At 40.0% G+C, this 26,719-nt stretch overlaps 1 protein-coding gene across 1 annotated transcript in view; it reads left to right on the forward strand.

Moving 5' to 3' along the window:
* The first annotated feature begins 20,570 nt into the window (after positions 1 to 20,570).
* The window catches only part of polr3a (polymerase (RNA) III (DNA directed) polypeptide A), a 30,486-nt gene continuing 24,337 nt past the window's right edge, over positions 20,571 to 26,719 (forward strand). Inside the window, exons 1-10 of the mRNA XM_084741232.1 lie at positions 20,571 to 20,779; positions 21,286 to 21,421; positions 22,007 to 22,144; positions 22,429 to 22,600; positions 22,701 to 22,855; positions 23,466 to 23,705; positions 24,979 to 25,141; positions 25,924 to 26,060; positions 26,159 to 26,262; positions 26,348 to 26,489. Of these exons, the coding sequence (XP_084597358.1) occupies positions 20,736 to 20,779; positions 21,286 to 21,421; positions 22,007 to 22,144; positions 22,429 to 22,600; positions 22,701 to 22,855; positions 23,466 to 23,705; positions 24,979 to 25,141; positions 25,924 to 26,060; positions 26,159 to 26,262; positions 26,348 to 26,489 (1,431 nt within the window). The 5' untranslated portion in view covers positions 20,571 to 20,735. The remainder of the gene's footprint in view (positions 20,780 to 21,285; positions 21,422 to 22,006; positions 22,145 to 22,428; positions 22,601 to 22,700; positions 22,856 to 23,465; positions 23,706 to 24,978; positions 25,142 to 25,923; positions 26,061 to 26,158; positions 26,263 to 26,347; positions 26,490 to 26,719) is intronic.

Consider the following 26,719-nt stretch of genomic DNA (forward strand, 5'->3'; position numbering starts at 1 on the left):
AACTCCGGACACATTAGATACATCAGAGAGCAGAGAGCAAGGAAGTCGGTGACTAAACGTAATGTGAGTTAAAACTTTATATTACCTCGTCCATGAACGTGGATTTCTGTCTCATCAGGTGCAAAAAGTGCCGAATGCAGGTATTGTTTACTGGAGATGTTTTGATGAGTTTATTTGAGTCAATACCTTATATTTCTAGTTATATACCGATTATATACCGATACCCAGCCCCAGGGTGTTGGAATCCCACCAGTGGTGTCTAGATAAATCTGAGGGGTCATGAGATGATTAAAAACTTGTCACATCATTGGACTGTTCATTTCTTGCCCCCATTAACAATGTCTTTGTGTTACTCGATCCTAAATTACTTGTGAGTGTAATGTTATCATAGGCAATAAAAAATGAAAAAAAAAAAAAAAAGCTAAGACCAAAAATAAGACCAAGGCTAGATTTGTTTTAAGCTTTCACCAATCATGGAATCCATCAGCTATAGTCTGATGACGATTTTGCCTCCGGTGTTTTGGGCCTTCTGGTGTTGCGGGCTGATATCCACACATTGGATGTTCAGGTCAAGACTTCCTCTTCTGTTCACAGTTTGATTAGAGATTTGAAACGTGAAAATGCAGCTGGAGTTGAGAGATGATGTCAATGACCACGTGTCATATCTGCTGGCTTCTAAGATTGCATTTTTGCCAATTCATTGTGTCTGTTTCGCTCCCCACACGAAATGTTTACCTGCACGCAAGCCTGCTCAAGCATGACAAATGGAAACCAGATTGCTCCCAATAATCCCAAAATCTTGTCTGTTGCCTATAGATTCTGCATATTCATATGCAGACATCTGTTTGACACCAGACTGGTTGGAAACCACTATTTTAAAACAGCCTACCACTCAGTTCAGTTCAGTGTATCAGTGTGACAATTTAAGGCACCAGTTTGATGAATTCATGCACCAAACTGATCATTTCTGGGCCTCTGCTTTTCTGCAGTGATGCACACTAGCTGAAAAAGGTTATGTTTGAAAAAACTGTCCTGGCCATTTATAACACACTATTCGATATGACTATCTGTGCGTAAAACTTAACACTTAAGTCATATATCCACTGATCGCTGCCCTGAATCAGACAAAACAACAATTTAAGTGCTCTTTTACCCCCATTGTTTATCCTTGTTACGCCTTATCAGCAGCGTGATGCTTCCTCCTCCATCCTCCACGCCTCCCTCTCCTTCCTTCTCTCCATATATTAAACGATGGGTGGCACTTTCCCCTCACAGCGCTATCTGCTACGTCGAGTCACCTCCAGACACATTAGCATATTTATCATCAGCTTCACAGACTTCAAAGTCAGTGCTTGCTTCTCAGAGAGATGGGGAAGCGCCACCAGGAAGCCGGCGCAGATTGCAAAGCACTAGGTGTTCCCCTGGGATCAAATATCCATTTAGGTAAGAGGAGGGGGGAGGCTATAAGCAGAATTCAATTCATTTATTTGCAGTGGTGATGATGTCTTTAGCAGTGACTTTAAATATTTGCTCAGTGCTAACCACAGCTTTCACCACAGTTTTGTGATGTTAACACGCAGCTAATGCTGGAGGGAGCACTGAGGATTTTACTTGGTGTGTAAAGGAAGATGCTGTCAAGAAGATTATTTACATGCCACGTAACATACACCAACAAAGCAAACATAATTTAAGCCCATTTGCATGAAATATCATATCATAATTCAAATTAACACCATAAGTGCGTGCTTTTTGCCGTCTATTTCTTGATAAATCCTGTAATCTGTGTCCGTGCTGCCAGGAAACTGGATAAACAGTACACTAAATCTCCTGTAAACAACATCAGTCTTACCTGCACTTTGTCCGCCCACGAAAGCAGCTCGGGTCAGGCTGCATTTGTCCTCACTGAGCGAACGCTTGATGGACAGCTTGTCCCAGTGTGTGGCCAGTGAAACAGCCACTCAGGTTAAAGAGAGGTCAGCGAGCAATGGGTTTCCCACTGCATTACTGTACAGCGTTACCGTACATGGCAGGCTTCAAGTTAAAGGACTTAGGTGTACAGTGACAAGGCAGAGCGTCAGGTCAGGTACAATGCATCGTGCATCGTGCACTGGGTTCATGTCTTTCAATATTCTCATAATAATTTTAACAAAAAATATTTTATTTTTAGTAAATATTTTGGTGAAAAATGCTCTTTAAGAAGAAAAGTCTCCAATGAAAGAATTTTATACAGTATCAGATTTGTTTGTTGTATTTGTCAGTTGCTGTTTGCAAACACAGCAGAAAGATAGTTGATGGTGGAGTCTCATTCCCAGGATATCAAATACTGATATTGTGGGTTGGTAAAGTGTCCTATCTGCAGCAAAATAATGAGAAAATAAAAAGGTACGGCTGGAGGGCGGGGTCTCTGTGGATGCAGGTGCCACCACACACTTCTGTTGGGTCACTGAGATGGTTTATTTTTGTATGAGACTGTTTTTTCTACATTGTCTGCCTTTAAGTTAATTGTGGAAGAAAAATAACCAGATGAAAATCACAAATCCCAAATTCCCCTCTAAGAGACTTCATATATATATATATAAAAAAGCAAAAATAGACAATCTAAAAAACAGTCTGCGATCACTGGCAAAGTAAATTGTTCAGGTTGAGTTCCACTTAAGTGTATTTGACACATGAATTTAAGCAAACCCTCTTGACAGTGCTGGAGATCTTTTCTTTGGCGTATCAGCTGTGTTGTGCCCTTCTCTTCCTAACTGAAATGGATACGACCGAGCGAACATTAGATTGTACGCATCAGCAAACAGGCTAAATGATATGTCACTTACTTGAAAAAATGTGCAGTTTTGCAGACTTATTCCACCTCCAACCTATAATGATTGGTCAAAATTGAAGCCTGACATCCGTTTCCCCTCCAGTAAACAGTCTGCACGGAAGACGAAATACTAATGTACAAGGCTGAGAAGCGGCCCATCTTAAATGATCCACATCACCCTGTTTATAAGGATATTGTCATAAATTTAGAAATTATGTTAGTTATGAATAAATACTACTCATTTGCTGCGACTTTGCTTGTAACAGGTCATATCTGGACAACTTTTTGCAGTTCGTCTGCTAGTTTGCTCACTTGCTGTATGTTGGGTGCAAGATGCTTCACAAAAGAAGCATGTTTTTATGAAACAGCAGTCAAAGTGTCGGTACAAGTGAGTCTTTTGAATAAACTGCGTGAACTTATTTTCCCTTTAGCAACTGAGCTAATGAGCTTGCAAGCTAACAGTTACCAAGGAGCCAAGCTACTTCAGTGAGTGTCCCTTTTTCAATCACTCATTGATGAAATGATGCACAGAAAATAGAAAGATGCTCTGAAAGCCAATGTGATCGTGCTAGTGTGCTCCCAGCTTCCAAGGATGTTAGCCTTTAACTTGCCAGCTTCACCGAGCCTCTGGCACCATATTTCACGATAACATATAATTTTGCTGTAGTTCTTTTCCGTTGTGACCGAGCCTTAACTCTGACCTCTGCGTGATGCCTCACCTATGCAGTATAAAGATGTAGTCAGCATTGACAGGTTGCTATTTCTGTCTTTTTTAAATCACGTGGCACATGGCTTACACAAGGCTTACTTTTATTTTGATCCCTTTTAATGTGCGCTGACACTTCCTGTGAACCGCTGCTGTGTGAATATGCCTCCTCCTCTCTCACACGTTCTCTCCTGATTTTTAAACATACATGCTCTGTTAATAATGTGATTTGAATCATTAATACGCTACATTGTAGGCACCCATTATAATTGGAAAATTAGTTACAGCACAGTGTCTAACTGCTTCCTACAACACTAATGCCATCCCTCTCTCTGTGTCATCTAAACCCTATGCTAATGAAGCCTGGGCCCACAACATGCAGGAGGTTGAATATCAATTTAATCAGGCCCTCCCTGCAGGGGCTTTCAGAGAGAAATGACAGCCAAAGTGCATTAGTAATTCTACTGCTGTCACTTCTCATAGCTGCTTACCTTGCAAACAAACTGCTCTAATGGCACCTGCCTGCTGGGCAATTTAGGCACTGTAGAGGCAACAGAACATGAAATGGACTGCAGACCACTGACCTAAATAGAGAAGGGCCAACACTAAACAAGGAGTGGCTGTCTTATCGTCGGAGTGGAAAACATGTGTGCTATGTGTGGACAATTGAAATACTTATTGTGAGTGTGTCTCCAAGACAGCACCTTTAATAAAAAAAAATTGACAAAAGAAGCTAGAAATCTGTCTCTGCAGGGAAATACGCCTCTTGATCTGAAATGTCTGCCAATTTGTCTCTCATCAAAAGTGTCTTATCCTTACATCCTCACGTTTCTGATTAATATCTACAGATAACAGGCACAAATAAATACTTTAATACGCAAATGAATAGATAAAAGGAAGAGTTCATTACCTCCTCTCATACAATTGAATTGCTTTGACATAATCCCCTCTTATTCCTCAAGGGGATGGGGGAGGGAGAGAGCATGATGGGATTGGTGGTAGTGTGTGCGTGCATATGTGTGTGTGAATGCGTGTGTGAGTGTTGGGGGTGGTATGGCTCATTTCAGTGTCAGCCTCTGTACGTCAGCACGGGGGGAAATATGTCGTTTCTCACTGCAGCCAGTGTAGCAGTCCATGTTTTCATTCACTCTGTGTCATCATAACACACTGATGCTAGTGAGTGTGTCAGTTTTGAGCCCTGATGTGAACATGATGGCTGGTGAACTAGCGCCACCTGTTGTTAACACTCACACACTGACTGACTGACCCAGTGCTCGTGTTATATTATGTATAGTCTGATCCTTAAATGAATGTCTGCTACATCGTACGGTTTCTCTCTCGGACTGCGGTGCTATAGCCGACTGCATGCTCAATATGCTGCGGCCAGATGCCTCTTAGCAGCCGGGCCCCTTCACATCAATATGTCAGGTCAATAGTGTTGGGTGGTATTGAATGTGTCAGAGAAAAGAACTTCACTCAGGGAGGTGGTGGTGGGTTGGTGGTGGCGGCAAAGTGGACGGCATCCAGGTCTCCTCCAGTCAAACATATCCATTCCAAGACTGTAGAGGAAAATGGAAAAAAAAATCAAGGCTAAGACCATACTGGGCAGGAGGGAGTGAGAATTTGTCAAGAGTATAGATGAGTCAAGTGGTAGCATCAGATCCATAGTCAGTCTGCCTGTATGCTGCTTGTACTTCTGCATGTAAAAACATCTTATAAGCCTCAAATGTTAAAAACGTATGCAAAAAAATATATCAAAAGCAGGACTTTCCATTACATGACACTGTGCAGTGTTTGGACGGTTACTTTTTAAACATATTCATGGTACTTGAGCTCCCTCTAGTGGCACACAGGAATCTCTTATAATTTTAAAAATGAAATAAATTAATTTAAAAACATATGATCAAAATACTACAAAACTTCAAAGGAAAGTACTTAAACTCTGTGGCAGTGGCTGGCAACAGCAAACAATAAATCACCCTCTTATTAGGAATAAAGCTGCGTCCTGCTTGAATTGTTTGTAGTTGAAGAGGTCCAACCTATGCTAATGTATTTCAGCGTTGGTCATTATGGTAATTCTTGCCTAGCCGAAGTTTCTGAAGTGGTACAAAAAGTTTGAGAAACACTGACTGGTGTCTGTCTGGCCACAAACAGTAGGACGGCTTATGCGTGCCACACAAGTACAAAGAATATACTTAATTATGCGTTGAATAAACAGATTGTATTCATGGCTAATTAGCAATACTTGTTGATAGTTCAGCTAAGTTAAAGCTAGTTAGCCAAAGTCATGAGCAAGTCAAGATGAATTTTATAGCCAAAAAAATCACACTTTTCCTCAAAGCAAACATGGTGTCCTTAAAAGATCAGTGTATAGGTTTTGTGGCATCTAGCAGTGAAATAACAGATTGCAACCAGCTTGTCTGCCAAGCATGGATGAGAAACTACGGTGGCTGCAACATCGTGCAACATGTGAAAGGCCATATCTAGAGCCAGGGTTTAGTTTGTCAATTCTGGGCTACTGTAGAAACGTTGTGTCTTTTTATACAAAAAACAGCTTGTATAATAGTGACAAGAATTTGAAGTGCACAGTTTTGATTTAAAGGTAGCAAGCTTCACTGTGTTTCACACATTCCTGACAGTGTCCTGGCTGTCTCCTCTTGTGTGGTCTGTTGTGGTTGCACATTTTAAAAACATCTTAATTTGTGAAATGCATGTGTCTTTTGAATTTTAGAGAAAATAAAACAAAAACAAAGTAAAACCTTCAAGCAATATATTTTTAAAGACATTAATTGTGTTCAGAATACCACCAATTTAACTGTAATGGAATACAGTTTCTCATATACACAACGGTGTACTTGTTGCTATTTATCAACCCTGATGATGCACCAGAAAAATGTGAAGCAGACAGGCATTGTGCCTCGCAGCAGACCTTTGCACATTTGGTCTTGTAGACGTGATGTTATATGTTGTTCTCTGGTCTTTAACATGGCAGAGACACGGCCTGGAGTTCTCTCACAGGCATTACGTAAACCCATAATGAGGAGCAGCCTGGCGTGATTAGTATTGTCTTGGGCACATATTAAATCCTGATTGGATGACACAGAGCAAGACTAAACATTTCCCATCCAGTCATGGCGACTGCTCATTTAACCGTGGCAGATACTGAGGCAAAGGGGCGTTTGTTTTGAACACCGCGGCTGGTTTCATTTCACCCTTAAGTATGCATGAATATTTAAGGTGCTGCATGTAGTCGATGAGACTACCTGATGGTCTGTTTAACCAAGGCCGGCTGCTTTTTCAGCAGCAGACTCCCTCTCGTCTTTAACTACTACAGTGCCCCAGTGAGAGTCCCCTTGAAAACAATTGATTCATAGTCATCTATCTCATAGCCGAGGGCTAGGTAATCACAGCCAGAGAATCGAATCTACCACACTCCTGTTCCACCAGGGAGAGGAGTCTGTAATGAAATAACCCTCCTCTCTGCCTTAATTGTCTTTTTGGCCAATGGCATACAGATTCAGGAGTTGTTTTTCCACTGGTGGAATTAGGAAAATGATTTAATTAGGACGTGTATTATCAAGCTTCTAATAAATCAAGCCAGAAATGTGCAGGTATGATTATTGTCAATAAGAAAGGGCTGGTGGTCTCACAAAGACCAGGTGGTTTCAATCACATATGGTAAACGGAAGAAGGCCTTCCCAGTGATATGTTGAATAGGAGTCTTTACAGGATCAGTTCATCCAAGTTGTACAAACACCTCTTTTCTACCAGTGCCTGTAGGCTATATTACCTTTTAAATTATGTCTAGCAGTGCAGGCTTTCTAGGTGATTTCTTTATTGTGTGTTGTATTGATGATTGCTTTCTTTAACAATTTATTTTAGTGATTAGAGAGGCAGCTTTCAGTTATTTTAAATGTTTCCATGCACACAGAAATGTTGCTGCAGCATATATCGTGGGACATTCAAGCAGCAAACTAAAAACTGTAGTTATAAACTTAACAGGACAGAGGAAACTGTCCAGAGGAAACATTTAAATAATCAGTGAAGTTATGCTGCTGTGCCTTGTCCGTAAATGCGCACACAGCAACTTTCTTTAAGAGGAGATGCTTCATCCTATTTCCCACCTGCAACTTATCTGCTGTTAATCAGAATGTTAATTTTTATGACCAGGCACACTCAATCTGTGGATAAACCACAGGGCCTGCAATTATAACCGTGGCGTCTCTCATATGCAGTGTACTTCTGGGGACATTTCAGTCCACCAGATATAGTCTCTAGCTTTTATTGAACAAAATATGTCATTTCATATTTTCATTCTGCCATTAGTGTTGTCAGCACATGTTAGGAAAGCGGGCTAACTTGGCTTGTTTCCTATTTTAAGTAAGTATTACACTTTATGTGTCTGCAACGTAGATTTCATCATCAGAGGGTGTATGTGTAAACTCTGTACAGACATTTGTGGACAGTTTGTTGTGACAGGTCCATGGACATGCCCACACAGCCACCACAGACACGTGTCTGCAGCTGTACGTGTGCATTTGGGAGTATAATCCAGGCTTTATGTGAACATCATTATCAACTTAAATGTCCTGCCAAACACCGATAAAAATCTGGCAGTTAAATAAAGCATTGCTTGTTAATCTATAGGAAAAAGAGGCACTAATAGTTGAATATTTACAATGAACAGCCAAATCTGATTTAACTGACAAAATTCAGAGTTGGATACAACCCTAAAAAGCTCAACAGCAATGTGTCTTTGTCTAAAAAAAAGTATTTTTCACACTGGATGACCCACACACCTCACTGTCAACTACTATTATGAAGACTATTTCCTTAGTAGAAACTCATCTCCATGAAAATTCTTTAAATACCACAAGAAAAAACAAAATATCTTTTTGTCATTTCAGTGAAGTGACCCTTTATAAAAAGAAAAAAAACCCTGGATGCTTGGAGAGGTGTGCGCATTAATACGCACGGATACACACTGCACACACACACTTTCACACAACTCCGATCTCTCAGATTGTGCAGTATGCAAATGTTTTGCCATCAACTCGGCCTAGCGGAGAATGACAGGAACATTTGATGCAGCGCGGCTTTTTAGTGGAGTCCCTGCAGAAAGCTATTTTCACAGGATGTTATGTATGCATTTTTCAGACAGATTGCTGCAGGAGACAGGAGCTCAGGAGGGGAGCAAACACGACTGGAATGAAACACAAGCCGTAGTCTGCTGAATGAAGCCAACCACAATGCAGGCAGTAAAGAAAGCTGCATTCATCTCACATTTTTGCAGAACCAAAATAACATGTTCGATAAATCTTTAAAATCTTCTGCATAAAGCTACCCCAGGATTCATGAGAGGAAAACATTTTATTCTCACAAGCATGACTCATTTAGGTGTTTCAACTCTACTTGTCCACACTAAAGCAATACTTGTTCATTTATTGCATACATTATTCAACCAATTACACAATAAACTATGAATCACTATGAATGTTTGACTCCCTAATCTGCTACTGCAGTTTATTTGCATAATTTAAATATAAATGATTACAGTGAGTGAGTGCTATCCCATATAGGATTATTCACTAAGACACCTTTACAAAGCATTAGTAATATTCAGAGTACATCATTTTCCCTGTATACAAAACCTTTCAGCTGTGTAGATCACATATACGAGTCTGAACTCTATATTAGAAACAACTAATATATAAACAAATAATAGTGCATTTTTTTGATACTACACAATGTTATCTTCCTCAGCACCCTGTTGTATCTGTATAATACAATATAATAATTTAAATTTAAATAATTTGAAGCATTTGTGGATAATCAACAGTCTATCTTTTAGATCATCATTCTTTACGTCATTAAACAAAGAAACACAAAATTTCCAAAATAAAGACAAATGAAACAAAATAACATTAATTTATTTGTTTCCCCTTTGTAACATATTGAAAAAGTGACTTAATTCTTCCAAACCAACTAGAAGAGTGCACTCACTAGAGTGCAGATCCGGCCAGGCAACAGATGGTGAAGCACCTACCGCAATGCCACCACAATTGCCAGATGCAGAGATTTCTGCAAAGTCATGAGATATTGCGTCCACAAGAATGGGACAGACATGAGGTCACAGTGACCTTTGAACAGCAAAATCTAATCAGTTCATCTCTGAGTCCAAGTGAACATTTGTGCAAAGTTAGAAGAAATTCCTTCAAAGCATTCTTGAGATATCGAGTTCTCAGGAATGGGATTACCTGAATACATAGTGCCTCCAAAAACAGAAAGGCATAAAAATCTTTTTTTCAATGTTTTGCAGAGATTCTGAATCACAGAGGTCTTGTTTCTGTCTTTGGCAAATCCTAATGGTCGAAACATAAACGACAAGATGGTTTTCAATGGGATTTGTCACTTTTTTCTATAACCAACCCCCCCCCAGAACCATCAGAATACTTTGAAGGATAATATAGTCACATAAAATTATACAGATAAAGGCTTTATCCCATTTTACAGTAATATTATTTGGCCTCTGTTATTATCCATATAGTAACCTATTGCACAGTACAAACTTTCATCCCTCAGACGGCGCTGCATGCTGTTGAATTTGGTGCATATTTGTGCAGAAGTACCAGACAGCCCAGATATGAATATCTTCACTCCTTGACCCAGAACTTTCAGAATAACCAAGACCTCGATAAAATCAAAATCAGCAGTTGCACTCTCACGTGTCACGCAGATCACAAATACCAGTATATGTCCTGTCTTACATTACGCTGCTATTTATCCGTGGTGTTTTTCAGGAGCAAAGCCTGTGAGTGCTTCAAGAAATGTGACTGTTTCCTTGGCTCTCTGCAGCCTTTCCCTGGAGAGGCCCAGACCCAACCCTGCCATCTGCTGGCTCCATCCAGGTGAACAAAAACTCATACCGGCAGATGACCCAGAGCACCCTGTGTTCCCACTTTGAGGAAAAGATGTCAGAAATTGTCCATTTTTAGAAGTTTAATCGTGATTTAAAAAAAAACAAAAAAAAAAAACATGCCACTTGTATGAGCAATAACAAGTTCTCTTAAATTATCTTGGCGGAAAAAAATGGAGGGAAGAGAGAGCAGGAGAGAAAAACAGAGTGTGTGTGTGTGGAGGAGAGAAGTGTGGGGAGGGTCGTTGGAGGGGGTTTCAATGCTTCTGAGAGGTGCCTCATTTTCCAGCACCATCTGTTCGTGGTTCTGCGAGCTGGAAGCCTCGTTTGTGTCAAACACCTCCCACACGCTCCGAGCAGCCAGACACCAACAGCAAGGACTCCATCACCTGTTTCAAACAACTGCACAATGTGACCCGCTGCATCCGTTAACTACTAATCACACCGTGTTTGATGATGTTGTTAACCCGATGCTTGAGAGGTTCCTTCCCTCAGGCTCCGTACAAAAGTTCCAACCTGCCCTGAGCCGCCGCTAATCTGTGCTTCAGACGGGGGGATGACAATGGAAAGGTGGACAGAGGAAGAGAGGAGGAGGACCTCACTCTCAGAAATAAAGGTTCTAAAAGGATTCCTCCTGAAGGGCTGAGGGTCTAGCCACAACTCTTTGCTTCTTAAGAACCTCGTTTTTAAGAAACAATGGTAAAATCTACATTTTTAAAATCTGTCTAATCTGTAGAACACAGACAATAATACGGTTCTTCATAGAACCCCTTTGGAGACAAAAGGGTTATAGGTGAAACCCTTAAATGTATTTTTAGATTCCCCTGGGTGTGTTCTAGATGAAACCCTTGGAATTTAAAGGGATTCTACGTAGAACACCCTTGATGGGTTCTAGATGAAACCTTTGGACTATAAAAGAACCCCTTGAGTGGGTTCTACATGAAACACTTGGAATATAAATGTATTCTCAGTAGAACCACCTGAGTGAGTTCAAGATAAAACCCTTGGTATATAAAAGGGTTCTTGATAGAACACCGTGGGTTCGACATAAAATAATTGGAATATAAAAGCGTTCTTGGTGGAACACCCTGGGTCGGTTCTAGATAAAACCCTTGGAATATTGAAAGGTTCTCAGTAGAACCCCCTGAGTGTGTTCAAGAGAAAACCCCTGGAATATAAAAATGTTCTCACCTGTGTGAACTGCCTACACGGGTTCCACAGGTTTCATGTGGACTTCTGTGATTCTCAATGAAACACCCTGGGTGGGATCTAGATGAAACCCTTGGAATATAAAAGGGTTCTTGGTAGAACACCCTGGGTGGTTTCTTGGTAGCACCATAAAAGGTGGAAAGGTGAACCCCCACAGAGAGTTTTAGGTGGAGCCATTACAACATAGACGGGTTCTCCTCATAGGGGTTCCTTGGTGGAACCTTTCACAGATGGTTCTAGATATCACCCATTATGCTATGAGTTCTAGGTAGAACCTCCTGAATTGATTCCAAGTGGAAGCTTCATAAAAGGTTCTACTAGGAACCAAAAAGGTTTCTCGTCTGGAGCAAAGCCGAACAACCCTACGCGGTTCTCGCTGGAACGTTTATTTCTCAGAGTGCGGACCAGACCTGGAGGCGGGAGTCGGCCCCGCTCCCCTCAGGAGGACACAGAGATAGAAGGAAGACAGAGGTGCGTGAACAAGGCCACGCTCCTCCATTTCAATCAGCCGCTGCCGTCTCACATGGCAGCAGAGCATCCGGAGGGGAGGCGCCGTCATGAATCCTAATTGCTCCCTTTTCACCACATTGCAGGGTGTTTCTATGCAAATCTGTCCAGAGAGGTATCTAGTTTATGCAAGGCCAACTGTATGAACTGAAATGTGAGCAGGAATCTCACTCAGACAAAAGCCTTGGTGGGGAGAAGCTGGTATTATAATTCATTTGGATAAATTATTCATTTTGCACATGGCTCTCCTGAGTGCGGGACAGAGCGCGCTTTCACACACGTTGCTAATGTTTTGACATGTATGTATTCCACCACATCGATGAGGCTCTGGCCTCCAGTTAAGATATATGGCTTTAATAAGAGTGACGAAGATGCAAAATAATGAGATGTCTGGGAGGAGAGAGCAGGGGTGTCCACTGAGAAACAGAGAAACGATAACATTATTCTTCAGCGTGTGGACTCGTAGCTGTTACGGCAAATCGTGCCACATTTTTATACCTTTATGAATACCCAGCTATGTGCGTTCGCAGCTCCCACATATGTACGCTCTCCTGAAACGGAGTGCAGATTTGTAAAACTATAACTGTGCAAATCTTTAAATTTGTTCACAGCCAACATGAACAGCCAAGAGGGACCGTGTGCTGACATGATGAAAATATTTCATGTTTATTGTGTTTATTTCTATCTTATTCTTTGTGCCTTCAGCAGCGTAACAGGCACTCAGGGATCAATAAAAGTCATGATAATTTTAAAACCGTCAGGTGCCAGAGTATTAGTTCTTTTACTCTGACTATTGCAACTATGGTTACACTTGTCTCATTTGTTGTTATATAAACAGATGTGATGACAATTGATTCAAGACATCTGTCAGCTCATACGTCAGAGCAACCACTTTGCTTTCACACCAGTCAAATACAATATTTTGAACATATATTTTTCTGTTGTTCTAGGTTGAGTTGGACTTTGAACTGCTCATCTTCTCCAGTATATGTTGATTCTATGGCAGAAGCTATTCTTGCTGTCAGGGAAAAGGCAAAAGTGTGGAAAAATATGGGGCTTTAGCAGTCTGTGTAAGATAAATCAAATATTTTTTGGCCAAAATTCCCTCTTTGTGTTTCCACAGACAGCGTGGCTAGCACATTTATAGGGTATTTTGTGCCAAAAAGTAGAATACTCACTTAACATGTCTAACCCGGATTGCTGAAGCCTCAAATTAGCTTTAGCGGAACTCAAAAGGTAAATATTTTTAAACCTGGGCTGCTACTTTAACATATTTCAAATGACTAACAGGTACAAAAAGCCTGAGAACTGGCTATGACGTGTAATCCTTGAGGGCAAATGTGCCCATCAAAGTATGTCCACTGTACTACAAGTGCTTGATTTTGTCACCGACAGGCTCAGGTTGTTACTACGTTTCTGACACGTTATGTAAAATATCCAAAACAAACACAGTAATTTTACCTTGTAGAACATGAGAGTTGCTGGTCTACCGTATGGTGTGACACTGGCACCTAAATGGATCTGAGACGATATTTTTGCCTATTAGTCATCCCATCTCCATTATTCCATCTCCATTTCTGCCATATTCTGCCAATAAAGCCACTTAAATCTTACACACTGGACCTTAAATGATTTTTAAGTGTTAGTGTGCATAGTGTGATGTAAATGAACTGATAAAATACACAAACTAAAGAAACGTCCATCCTCAGGCCTTCAAAGTGAAGACTTACAGTAGATCATGGCATTGATTCTATTGTATTTACTAAGTCCAGTAGAAGAATCTGTGCACCTTCTCTTATTGTCTGTTTGGTTGCATCCATTAATAAAGCTCAGGGAGCAACACCGCAAACAGGTTGTGCTGATTGATGACTAACCACATCTCATAGATCAGACAAATACAACTCCATGTAAATTGCGCCGATCAATACGAGCTGTGAGAAGAATACAATGAAGCCCATCTCCGTCCCCGCCCTCCGAACATGCAGACACATACACACAAATGCACCCTGACACCGGGCTCTTATTACAAGCCCGCCCGTCACAAATGACCATAATCTATACTGTGCTCCCAATGGCTCTCCTGAGGAAGCTCCCCTCATTTCATTTTTCATCTCATCCTCTTTCACTTTATTTCCAGTAATTCAAACCCACTAAATCCAAATATGAGGAGACATGGAGCCCTGCTGTTTTGACAAGTTAAATGACTACAGGCGATGATGTGCTTCCCAGCCAGTCTGTAAGCAGCACACGTCGCCAGCCACCGCCTCGCTGTGGAGTGTGTTTGACGAAAATGTCTCTCTGGGTGCGCGTGTGTGTGTGGACGTGCGTGCTTTTTTTTCCACATGCACGGTGCTCCTCATTCCTGCAGCCACCCGACCCTCTGCAGCATCTTTTTTGAGGTGAAATTGAAATGGATTGTGTAGCTCAATATTTTATTGACATCAACTTCACAGAATGTTGCTACAGTGACACCGGGGATAATTATTTCACCACAGATTTCTTCCTCTCCGCATCTCTCTCTTCTGCCTTCCTCCAAGCCCTTCCATTCCTGTAGAGAATTAGTTCTGCATAAATTACCCAGTGGAATATTGAATCAGTCTCCAGCCACCAAAGGCGAGTCTGTGTGGCTGATTACCGAGCAGTGCGCACAACATGCATGCAGACAAACACACACAGAGAGGAAGAGGGAGAGGGGCCTCTAAGCGAGGAGCTGACACCATTGCAGAAAACATGGTAAGAGGAGGAGGAGGAGGAAGAAGAAGAAGAAGAGGGGGGAGGGGGGGAATCAGCCAATCTGGATATGGAGAGTGAAAGCTGTATTAGCCACCCTGGCTACACACTATCTGCTCATTACTTAGTCATTAGCAGGGGCATGGTTTTAAAGGAGGGAGGGATCAATCAATTGTCATGGGTCAATGTTTTGCAGCCCCATTATGAACCTTGGGTGGCTCTGTAAATTAAGCACAGTAATTACTCATGTTAATTACACAAAGATGGTGGTCACATTGATCTACAAATACGTTTTGCATAATGTAAATGGTATGATGAGTAAACTCTGGGTTACACTCGAGTATTAAAAGGACACCGCGCTGATCAGCTGAGGGACGAGAGGAGCACTTCTCTCCGCTCTGAGGGGCTTTCTGATCATTTATTTATCCTGCAGTGTAGTGCTGAAACCATTAGTTGATTAATACATTAGTCACTTAAGAGAAAAATAATTTTGATAATTGATTCATTTAGTCATTTATCAAACAAAAGTGGCAAACATTCCAGCTTCTCAAATGTGAAGATTAGACACCTTTTTTTCTGTTTAATTATCTCCACCAGGCGTTAGCGGATCATGTAGTCACTCCTGTGTTTGCATGTGCGTGCGTGAACGAGTGAGCGTGCGTGTACACGATCGCTGGACCTGCAGCTTGTCTGCAGCTAATTTCGAAAACTCCTGGACAGATCAGCGTAGCTTATCTGTGCACATTCATGACTGCATGCTGAAGCACGTCTGTGATTCACAATTCTTGAGCAAAACCTTCAAAAAATCTTTTTTGAGTGACTTCTACGCCTTTATGTTTTTATGGCTCAAGGCTTTATGTTTTCAGGTCATCCCTTTCTTGTGACCGCAGAACTCAAGAACGCCTTGAGGGAATTTCTTCAAACTTGGCACAAATGTTCACTTGGACTCAAACTTAATCTGATTAGATTTCATGGTCAAATGCCAAGGTCACAGTGACCTGATTAAGCATATTTTTGGCCATAATTCAAGATTTCATACATTAGTAATGACAAAATTACACACAGTTAATAACACACGATTAATTACACACTGTAAAACTAGCCATGAGGCAAAGACAACATGTTTCTCACTGGAAAATATTCAACCTTCCTGTTATGTTCTTAGTAGTATGCCGTTCCTGAATACTGGCAAGGTTTTGAACTAATAAATGTCACATACTGTTGCAATGCGGTAAATATCATGTTTGTAAGGAAGTTTAGACACAGCCAGTGGCTGAATGTTGGTTGAGACGAGTTAAAATTCTAAGCCAACCTCAATTAAGACAGTGAAAACAGCCCAGTTATCTCCAACACCAACTTATCCCACGGGCTAATCAATCGCCTGAAAATGCAGAAGAAGTCGAGGCCTCCTTAGTTTTCAATGGAGGGTTAGATTATGATGTTTAGATACCAGCTGCAGAGGTGCTAAGGTTAGCTGAGTGACAAACAGGGCTGGAGCTACTGTCCATGTCTGCAGCTAATCGCACATACTACTGGACCCATCAGCCTTAAAATTTGTTTTACGCTCGTGGTTTCTGTGATTCACGAAGTTGCTTCATACCAACTGCTGACTTTTTTTCAGGGGTACCACAAGTCATCAACAACTGCTAGGCTAAAAACAAGGTTGCCTACACCGCTGCAGGCCACATTTTGGCCTTTGTCATTTCTCAAAAACTGACATTCAGAGAAAATTTTCATATCATGGAGAGTCTGCATGTTAATTCCATAACTTACACAGTGCAGTGCTGGAGAATAACTAAATACATGTAATAATTTAGGCCTACATGTGATTCAGTCACAAAATAAATTCTTATTATAATCCATTGCAGTTGCAGTGTGTAATTAATTGGCTGGGCATTCTTCAATATTTACAGACTTAATTGACTAAATGATTTGTCAATCAGCTAAAAAAAAAAAAAAAAAAGAAATCATCTGTAGTTAGCAAAAATGCCAAATATTCCCTTGGTCCAGGTTCTCAAATGTGAGGATCAGCCACTTTTTCTGTTTAGACAAAGGACATGATGTTGGGCCTTGGGAGCTTTGGATGGACACTTTTCACTATTTTCTGGCTCAAGTGACAAAATGATTAGTTAATTAGTTTAGAAAATCATTTTAAGATAGCCAAAATGCCAAATATAGCCTTGTTCCAGCTTTCTCAAATGTGAGGATCAGCCGCTTTTTCTGTTCAATTTAATTATAAATTGAATACTTGCTCAAAAAAAGGCATTATGTTGGACCTTGGGGGTTTGGGATGGGTGATTTTTCACTATTTTCTGGCATAATCGACTAAATGATCAGTCAGTTAATTAAAAAATCATCTGTAGATGGCAAAAAGGCCAAATATTCACATCCTCCAGCTTCTCAAATGTGAGGAATAGCCACTTTTTCTGTTTAATTTCATTGTAAACTGAATACGTTTCGATTTTGAAGGTTTACCAAAACAAGCAGTCTGAAGTCATTGTGTTAGACCTTGAGAGCTTTTAATGGGCCGTTTTCACAAATTTCTGGCTTAATTGGCTGAAAGGTTAGTCAATTAATTAAAAAAACCCAACTAATTTGTAGATAGCAAAAATGCCAAATATTCCCTTGTTCCAGATTATCAAATGTCAGGATCAGCCACATTTTCTTTGTAACTTCATTGTAAATTGAACTACAAAATAAGACATTATGTTGGACCTTGGGAGCTTCTGACTGGCATTTTCCACCATTTTCTGGCTCAATTGACTAAATTATTAGTCAATTAACTGAAAAAAATCATCTGGAAATTGCTGCAACTAGTGATTATGATGATCAATTAATCTCCAGAGTTGGTGGAAATTGGCAAAGGACATTATCTGGTCATCACATATCCTGAGGGCTTCAATATGCAAGTGAGCAAAAGAGAGATTTCTAATTCATCTGAGAGCATTTTTCTGAATATAAATCTAATATCACACTGAGCGGGGACAGTGACCAAATCCCTGGATCCACAGTCCTGAGAGACACGCAGTTTTTCTTCGATCTGAGAAGTCTGAGATATTCAATTCCTCCACAGGGACTACTGTGTGTGTGTGTGTGTGTGTGTGTGTGTGTGTGGTTATGATTGCATGATTAGCCCACTGTATTTGATACACAGTTTCTACACCAGGATGCTCAAGAGGCACTTTGAGGGAGGATCACTGAGCCGCCTCTCATGCTGAAAAACATTGTTAGCAGCAGTCCCTCAAGTGTTTTTCAACACCAGTCTTTATGCTCTTTACATATATTTACACAGACGGAGACATCTGTATGTGTCCCCAGATGTTCAAAGATTTAAGGACACCGAGCTCTTTGGGGAATGCGTTGCCTCCAGAGGCAGATTTAGAAAGCACAGGCCATGTTAAATACAATATTAGAGCTTTAATTAGAGGCTTTTGTAGATAAGTGGCAGCAGAATTAGAAAATGGAAAATCAGATTCAGCCAGGTAATTTTCACTGTCGGTGGTTATGAGTTGACAGGACAATTAATCAGCACAAGCGCGTTATGGAAAGGAAATCCTCATCAGGAAATAATCAGTCGCCATCAGCGCTTCCACGCTGGTGCATCAAACAACACAGGTAGGTTATAACAGGTTTGTTCAGCCTCTCTGCACCTCCTCAGTCGCCACATCTCCAGCTGATGGACATGGATTTGGTGCCATCTAGAGGCAGGAGCTCAGACTGTAACAAGTGTTTGACCCGGAGGGCCACAGTCGAGTCTTTTGAATGGGACGTTCACTTGGGAATAATCCTCATAATCTTATTAGTGTCTCTTCACAACTGAATAATATGATGATATAAACACAAAAAGGGACATATGTATATCAGAATCTATGTTAACACACATGCTCAAACATATGTTGTTATATTTGAGACGCCTCCTGACACCTGTCAGGTCCAGGTCTTTACACATGTGATCTAAAAAGATTTTAGATATGATAACATATACAATAAAACATAATTAAAATATAATATTGAATAACTCCCCTGTCCCTCAGGCAGTGATAGGTCCTTTATTTAAAGGTAGCAGTAAAAATAAAATGTACAAGTAACAGCCCTGCATTGAAAATATTACTTCAGTAAAATTAAATGCCCTTTAAGTATTAAAAATAAAAGTGCTTAATACAGAAAAATGCCCCTTGAGACTGTTATACTATTATATATTACATCATAAGATCATGCATTCATGTAAAGTGAGCATTTTTACTGTTGTAGTCGGTTGAGGTGGAACATATTTTAACTATTTTGTTGGTCTGACTGCAACTAATGATTATTCTCATTATTTATTAATCAGATGATTGTTTTCTCCATTTATCAACTGATTGTTTGGTTTGTAAAAATTCTGAAAATAGTCAATACTGTCACAGGTCCGAGGTGATGTCTTCACGATGCTTGTTTTGTTCAACCAACAGTCCACACTTCTAAATTCTTTAAAAAAAAATACAATGAAATAATAATTAAATGGAAAAAGAAGCTAATCTTATTTGAGTCGCTTGAATCATTTGACATTTGACATTGACATTTTTCAAGAGATACAATTACTTGCTCTCTTTACAAGAACTAGATGAAAAGATCCAAACCACTGTCATGTTTTGGTATTAAATGCAAAAAGAGTGAGGCAGTTAGCCTAGCTTAGCATGAGGACTGGAAGCAGGGGGAAACTGCTAGACTAACTGTGTCCAAAGTTAAAAAATAAATCTATCTTAAAGTGGAAATAGAAGCTTTTCAAGGCAAAGACGACTGGATCGCTTTCTGGTTTCATCAGAACTGACGGGTTAAATTGAAATTAGCATAATTTTAGATTGAAGCTATTGTAATGATGTGGATTGCATAATAATGTAGTCTGAGTAACATTACTGCTCTGACAATGACTGTAAATAGATTAATATCTTTGCATAACCAAGTAACTGCAGCAGGGTTTGGCATCAGGGTGAAGGGGGAGTAATGGAGGAAAACATCAGAGGAAGAGTTTGTCCATTCATAGTCTGTGGAGGGGTGATTTTCCTGTGAAATATTGAGCCCAGTGAAGGGAACCAATCTAAACACAGATGTTGTCACTTTATTTCATAGCCAGTACAATGTGCAATCAACATCTTCTTCTAAACTTGCAGTAGCTATAAAGTATTTAAAGTTCCAAGATTGTTATCCCTTGTTCCTATATTACAGCTTTTAGCCGCTAGGTGGCAGCACTCACTTGATACTGAGCGCGCTCGTGCTCTTGTGGCTTCTCTTTATTGCTGTTGTTGTGCAGAGTCTTGTGCTGCTTTCAAATACTTCTTGTAAGATAGGTTTTCCTAATAAAACAGTAATAAATACGGGTTTTCGTAGGTCTCCCAGCAGATTCAGCGTACACTGTTAGATGGTTAGAGATGAAAGAAATAAGAAAATAGACGATGCCATAGAAACTACCAATCGGTACTTAAATGTAAGCTCATACTTTTCAGCACAGTTTTAGTTGGAGGAGAAATGTGCCATTTTGTTCATGTTCTAAATATTTTTACCTCGTCAAAGATGAACATTTATCATTTAGTGAGACGCCACACTGCTTTCCCCATCCTCCCTAAAAGTCTCATCTTGTCAGCCTTTTGACCATTTAGAGTAAAATTTTGGATTACCGATTAACCGTGAATGCAGCACCACTTTAGCTCACATGCTATCAACACATTGCATGCGATTGCATGGTGGTGCCTGCTAGCATTTCCACAACATGGGAAAAGCAACTGACAGCGTGCTGGTTACACATGAAGTCTAGCCTGCTGGAATGAAGACAGAATATCATTTTAGTTAGTCTCGTTGTCATTTGTTTAGGAAAAACTGCCAAAATGGTGAAGGAGCAGTTCAGAGAGACAGATGTGGCCAAAAAAATGTGAGTATAACAAACAGAGACACTGCTAGCTAGCTAGTCAGCTCACCGGTTAGCTAGTGTCAGACAGTTTGCAATGTGGCAAATATTGACAAGTTGGTTGGTAACGTTAATATTAAGGAGCATATCCTGCAAAATATCCCAGTAACTTTAAAGTTAACTAGTTGTAGTTTTGATACGGAGGTAAAAGATAAATATGTATGTGCAGTGTGAAGAAAGATTCCTCTATAACACTGTTAGAAATATGACTGTTGAGTTGGTGTTGTTTATTTTATGATCACAGTAGCTAAAAGTGTTGCTCAGGTCATTTAAATCAACCGTAATGTAGCGTGATAAACATGCATTTACCAGAACTAACTGTAAAAAAGTTCTGTTTACTTTTCAACAGTGCTTATCATTTGTTTACTCTAATCAATTTGCCAAGCAGTACTGCCAATGTGACGACACAGACACTATCCTGTTGATATGGTTTTGAGATATTAACCCTGTGATTTTTCTTTGTTTTACAGAAGCCACATCTGCTTTGGGATGAAATCTGCTGAGCAGATGCGTCAGCAGGCCCACATCCAGGTGGTCAGTAAGAACCTGTACAGCCAGGACACCAAACACACTCCACTGTCATACGGAGTGTTGGACCACCGTATGGTATGACATGGACACAAACACCCTTTACTTTTGGTTCCCAGTGTATTTTATGACTTCATATACTGAGGTCTTTGTGCAATATTTATGTAGACCTCTCAACTTGATTGCTGCTCTCAAGCATAACAAAATTATGTTGCTTGCAGATGTCTACTGAAGAAGTTTTATGTGTGTTAGTCGGGCTACCCAACTGTGTTGTTTTGCTGTTTTTTGTAAATCATTTTGTGTCCTTGTTAAGAAAAGTGCTATTTTAATGTGGTATAATTTCCAGTTTAATACATTATATAATGATTATGTCTAGACAGTCTTTTACCTTTTTAATTTTAGAGATTTTGTTGAATGTTTTAATGGATTTTCAGTGAGCTCGATTATCGGCATACAGTATTTGTGTTAAACACTTGGTTTAACAAGTTGAACACTTGTGTGACATGATATGAATGAGTTATATACGCTCCTTAAAGAAATAATTACATAATAAGCAGTATTACATCATACAATGTTGTCAGCCATTTCAGATATGAAAAGGTATGTAGATATAATCTGTCCTCAAACTACGGGTTCATCCCTCTGCTGTCATGTTTCCTGCAGGGCACCAGTGAGAAGGACAGGCCCTGTTTGACATGTGGGAAGAATCTGGCAGACTGTTTGGGACATTACGGCTACTTGGATCTGGAGCTGCCATGTTTTCATGTCGGCTATTTCAAAGCCATCATAGGAATCTTACAGGCAAGATTACAGTCCAGTTAAAAATACTTAACACTACATGAGATAAAACCCTTTTTTTTTTTTCATAAGAGATGTATAGTACCAAAGATGTGCATTAACATGTTGGGAGACAATCGAGTAAGTTATCAAAGAAGAAAAAAACTCACAACAACAAAGGATCTATTAATTTCTTAACTCCATCAAGTGTAGATGTGACTGTCGTACTTAGGAATCATATTTTAGCCATAATTTAGTAAATCTGTTCAGTTCCCTCGTTCTAATGTGGTATTTTGTCCTGTCTCTAGATGATTTGCAAGACATGCTCGAGCATAATGCTGACGAAAGAGGAGAAACTGCAGTTCATGGATCACCTGAAAAGGCCCAACCTGGCCTACCTCCAAAAACGAGGGCTGAAGAAGAAGATCTCTGATAAATGTCGCAAAAGGACAATCTGTCTGAATTGCTCTGCTTTCAATGGTGAGAAAAGACATTTCCGTTCCCGATAGTCATTTATTTTTGTGCCCCCCTGATGCAATAATTGGAAAAGGCTGAGTCATGTTTCTCTCTCACTCCTCAGGACCAGTGAAGAAGTGCGGCCTGTTAAAGATCATCCACGAGAAGTATAAAACGACCAAGAAGGTGGTGGATCCGTTTGTGTCAGAATTCCTGCAGTCCTTTGATATTGCCATCGAGAACAACAAAGTGATGGAGCCTCTGCTGACCAGAGCGCAGGTGAACTTTCACGCTGTGAAAGGGCACATTGTGCACTTTGACACTGTGCAGCTGGTGTCATTTGGTGTTATTATGCTGTAGTGTGGCAAGTGATGAGACTAACAAGGATAAAAAGGCGCAGCAGAAGTAGGGCTGAGTTTCAAACCTCAATATTATATACTTACTAAATAACTGATTTGTAACGACACCAAAAATAGATTAATTTGATATTTGGAAACATGTTCAAATAGACCTGCAACAATTAGTTGAGTTAAAACAAAATTAATTACAAACTATTTTGATAATTTCAGTCATTTTTTAAGCTTTAATGTCAAATGTTTGTTGGTTCCAGAATGTTAAATGTAAGGATTTGCCATTTTTTAAAGTACATGAAGAGCCTTTGATTTATGGACTGTTCAATGGAAGAAAGAAGCAATTTGAAGGCATCAGTTTTATCATATTTTTCGACATTTAATAGACCAAATGATTGATTAATTGTAATAATAGCTGGCAGATTAGAGTATGGAAATAAATATGAAATATTAAACTTTCAAACCAGATCGATCCCTCGGTCGAGGCCCAGTACAACCCTGTAGTTTGCCTCACTTTGCGTTGATTATTTCTTCTCTAGGAGAACCTGAATCCTCTGGTTGTGCTGAACCTGTTCAAGAGGATTCCCCAGGAAGACATTCCCCTGCTGCTGATGAACCCCGAGGCAGGGAAACCTGCAGACCTCATCCTCACCCGCCTCCTGGTGCCTCCTCTCTGTATACGACCCTCTGTGGTCAGCGACCTGAAGTCGGGCACCAACGAAGACGACCTCACCATGAAGCTCACCGAGATCATCTTTCTCAACGATGTCATCAAAAAGGTTGCTATCTACTGTTGACACTAGCCGAGTTTCCATTAACCTATTTCTTAACGTGCATTTTGAAGTATGGCAGAAAAGTTTTATGAAATGGCAAAATTAGATTTTTTTTTTTTAAATTGAAAATGTGCTTAATGGGAGATGGAAACACTTTTTTCTGCGTAAGCTCTGATTTGGGGAACTTCGGGGAACATCCATGATCACCTCACAAATGCGTAATGTAACCTTCCTCACATTAATACATGAAACAAACAGAAATATCCTATTTTAATTATATTTTCGTCAGGTTTTCTACATTGTTTTTCATCATTTGAGGTGTGATGGGTTTTCTGACTGGAGAAAACCACCCACTTATTTTGATGAACCAACTCCTAATAATCACTTCATGGTACTGGTGGGAAACAAGGAATGTTCTTTGCAACTTATTTGGCTGTTGATGAAACAGGAATTTTAATTTTGACTGCAGTCGACTATTGTAAAGATTAGAAAAGACTCGAAAAGAAATTGAGCACCTCGCTGGTTTTCATCCAGGCATAAGTGCACAGAAAAAGGCGCGTTTGCTGTCTGCCGAAACTGCAGTGGCAGGTGGCTGCGTAACATGTTAGAGGGCAGCACTTAACCAGTGTTGTACATTAATAAAATATTAATAACTAGATTAACAGGCCAGTATTTCTGGTGCCAGCTAGCAATGATCGCACCATTTAATCATTTAGTTGACATATTGTGCGTATCCCCAATGGAAACAAGCATTCATTTGCATTTTTTTGCTGCTTTACTCAAAATTCAGTTAAAATTTGCAGGACATTTGAGTGAGAACACAGCTGCTGGCTATTTATCCTCTATCCAGTCAGTGAACTTCAGACTAAAAGATGGATCTTTTTTAAAAAATAATGAGCTGTGTGGGGACAACTGGTCATAAGCTACTGATATCATCAGCTATTATCAAAAGAAAACATAACATTATTTCAGATTCCAGCAGCCCCAAGCTGGAATAAATCACATTTATCCGAGAATACAGGTTTTTTTTAAACAATAAAGCCACAGGGCAAACTGTGGGTTCAGTATTATCTTCAAAAAGCTTCAGACTTGCCTCAACAAATTCAAACAATCCAAACACTGCTCAGGGTTGTTATCTGGTGACTGTGGAGGCTGTGATCTGAAGGTTGATCATCAGCCTTACAACTCAAAATCTAAAGTCTAAAATGCTGTTATCAGATGTTTTATTTTTCATGGATCTTCATGACAGCACACATTAACAAACACTCTTCTCATTTAGCATCGTATGACCGGGGCGAAGACGCAGATGATCATGGAGGACTGGGACTTCCTCCAGCTGCAGTGCGCCCTTTACATCAACAGTGAACTTTCCGGCATCCCCCTCAACATGGCGCCTAAGAAATGGACCAGAGGCTTCGTCCAGCGGCTCAAGGGAAAGCAAGGTGCTGTGTAAATTAAAACCAGAGATATCTAATCTCTAAAAACAACACCTAAATACCTGCTGTGTTTGTAATTTAATCATTTCATTTCAAGCCTCTTGGTCGCTTAATCAGTTTGTCTTTTGTTTTGACATTTTTCTATTTCTTAACATTTCACAGTTTCGTTCATCTCAAATAGAAGGGCTACAAATCCGCACAAAGTCAGAAGATTAGTTGACTTTTTACTTGTCTCTCTAAGCGGGCATGAGTTATCCTCAGTAAAATCCTCCTGGAGAACAGAATTGTAATCCAAAGTAGTATACAAAAAAACTGAATTCCACAGAATAACTAACTCAAAATAGTAGTCGTAGTAATTCGAAATATTCCAAATTAACAAGCAGCCTAATAATAATACACCACCATAAAGTAAACATGGGCACTAATAGACAGAAATGTGTAACTGGTCAACATCTATCAAGTATCAACAATAGTAAAGTATGCTATTATAATCTTCTACCTGACAGGCTGACTTTTCTCAAAAATCTGTTAGCTTGCCTTCTTTGGTTCTGTTACTTAGAGAATAAAGTAATAAAGCTCTGTAAAAAAAACTTTCAGTTAAGAGCAGGTTTAACTACCCATTTTGAATTTGAGGTTTGAGTGTTATCATCTCAAATGTTGCTGGCTTGTGTGAGACACATTTTACTTTAATTTGGCACTTAGCAGGCATTAATTTTGCTCTCTGCTTGAGAAACTCTGCGCACACTTTGAATTACTGAGTGACTGATTTATTTACTGTGAAAATTCAGGTCGGTTCAGAGGAAACCTCTCAGGAAAAAGAGTGGACTTCTCTGGCAGAACTGTCATCTCTCCCGACCCGAACTTGAGGATTGATGAGGTGGCCGTCCCCGTGCACGTGGCCAAAATCCTGACATATCCAGAGAGGGTGAGTTCTGCTTCATGGCTTCAACAAATATACTGAACGACCATTTCAGCGCCAAGTTGTTCAAGTTCAAGTCATCTTAATTTTATATTCTGTTACAGGTGAACAAAGCCAACTTAGAACTAATGAGGAAACTTGTCCGCAACGGTCCTGATGTTCACCCCGGAGCCAACTTCATCCAGAATCGTCACACGCAGATGAAAAGGTGAGGCCAACGGCTTCTTGCGCAGATTAAAACCAGCTTACCGGATGCGGTCCAGCATCAAAAACGACTCCTCTTTTTCTGTCAGGTTTTTAAAATACGGAAACCGTGAGAAGATCGCTCAGGAGCTGAGGTTTGGTGATGTGGTGGAGCGGCACCTGATAGACGGAGACATCGTCCTCTTCAATCGACAACCATCTCTTCACAAACTCAGCATCATGGCCCACATCGTAAGTTTTGCTTTTGAGTTCACATGGTCACGTAGTTTTAACAGTGTCAGCTTTCAGTGCTAAAGAAAAATATCTGGTCCTGGTACGCATATCAACAGAGGAAAAAATAACTGCATACATATTTGAAATCAATATTTTATTGAACGTTTATTCACAGAAAATAGGTGGCCTGGTATCAAATTATATACCACTCGCTTATAAAATATCTTTGTGCACTTTTATGCTTGAGT

The sequence above is a fragment of the Lutjanus erythropterus genome, chromosome 17, assembly GCF_056507025.1.
Source record: "Lutjanus erythropterus isolate fLutEry1 chromosome 17, fLutEry1.hap2, whole genome shotgun sequence".
Taxonomy (NCBI): domain Eukaryota; kingdom Metazoa; phylum Chordata; class Actinopteri; order Lutjaniformes; family Lutjanidae; genus Lutjanus; species Lutjanus erythropterus.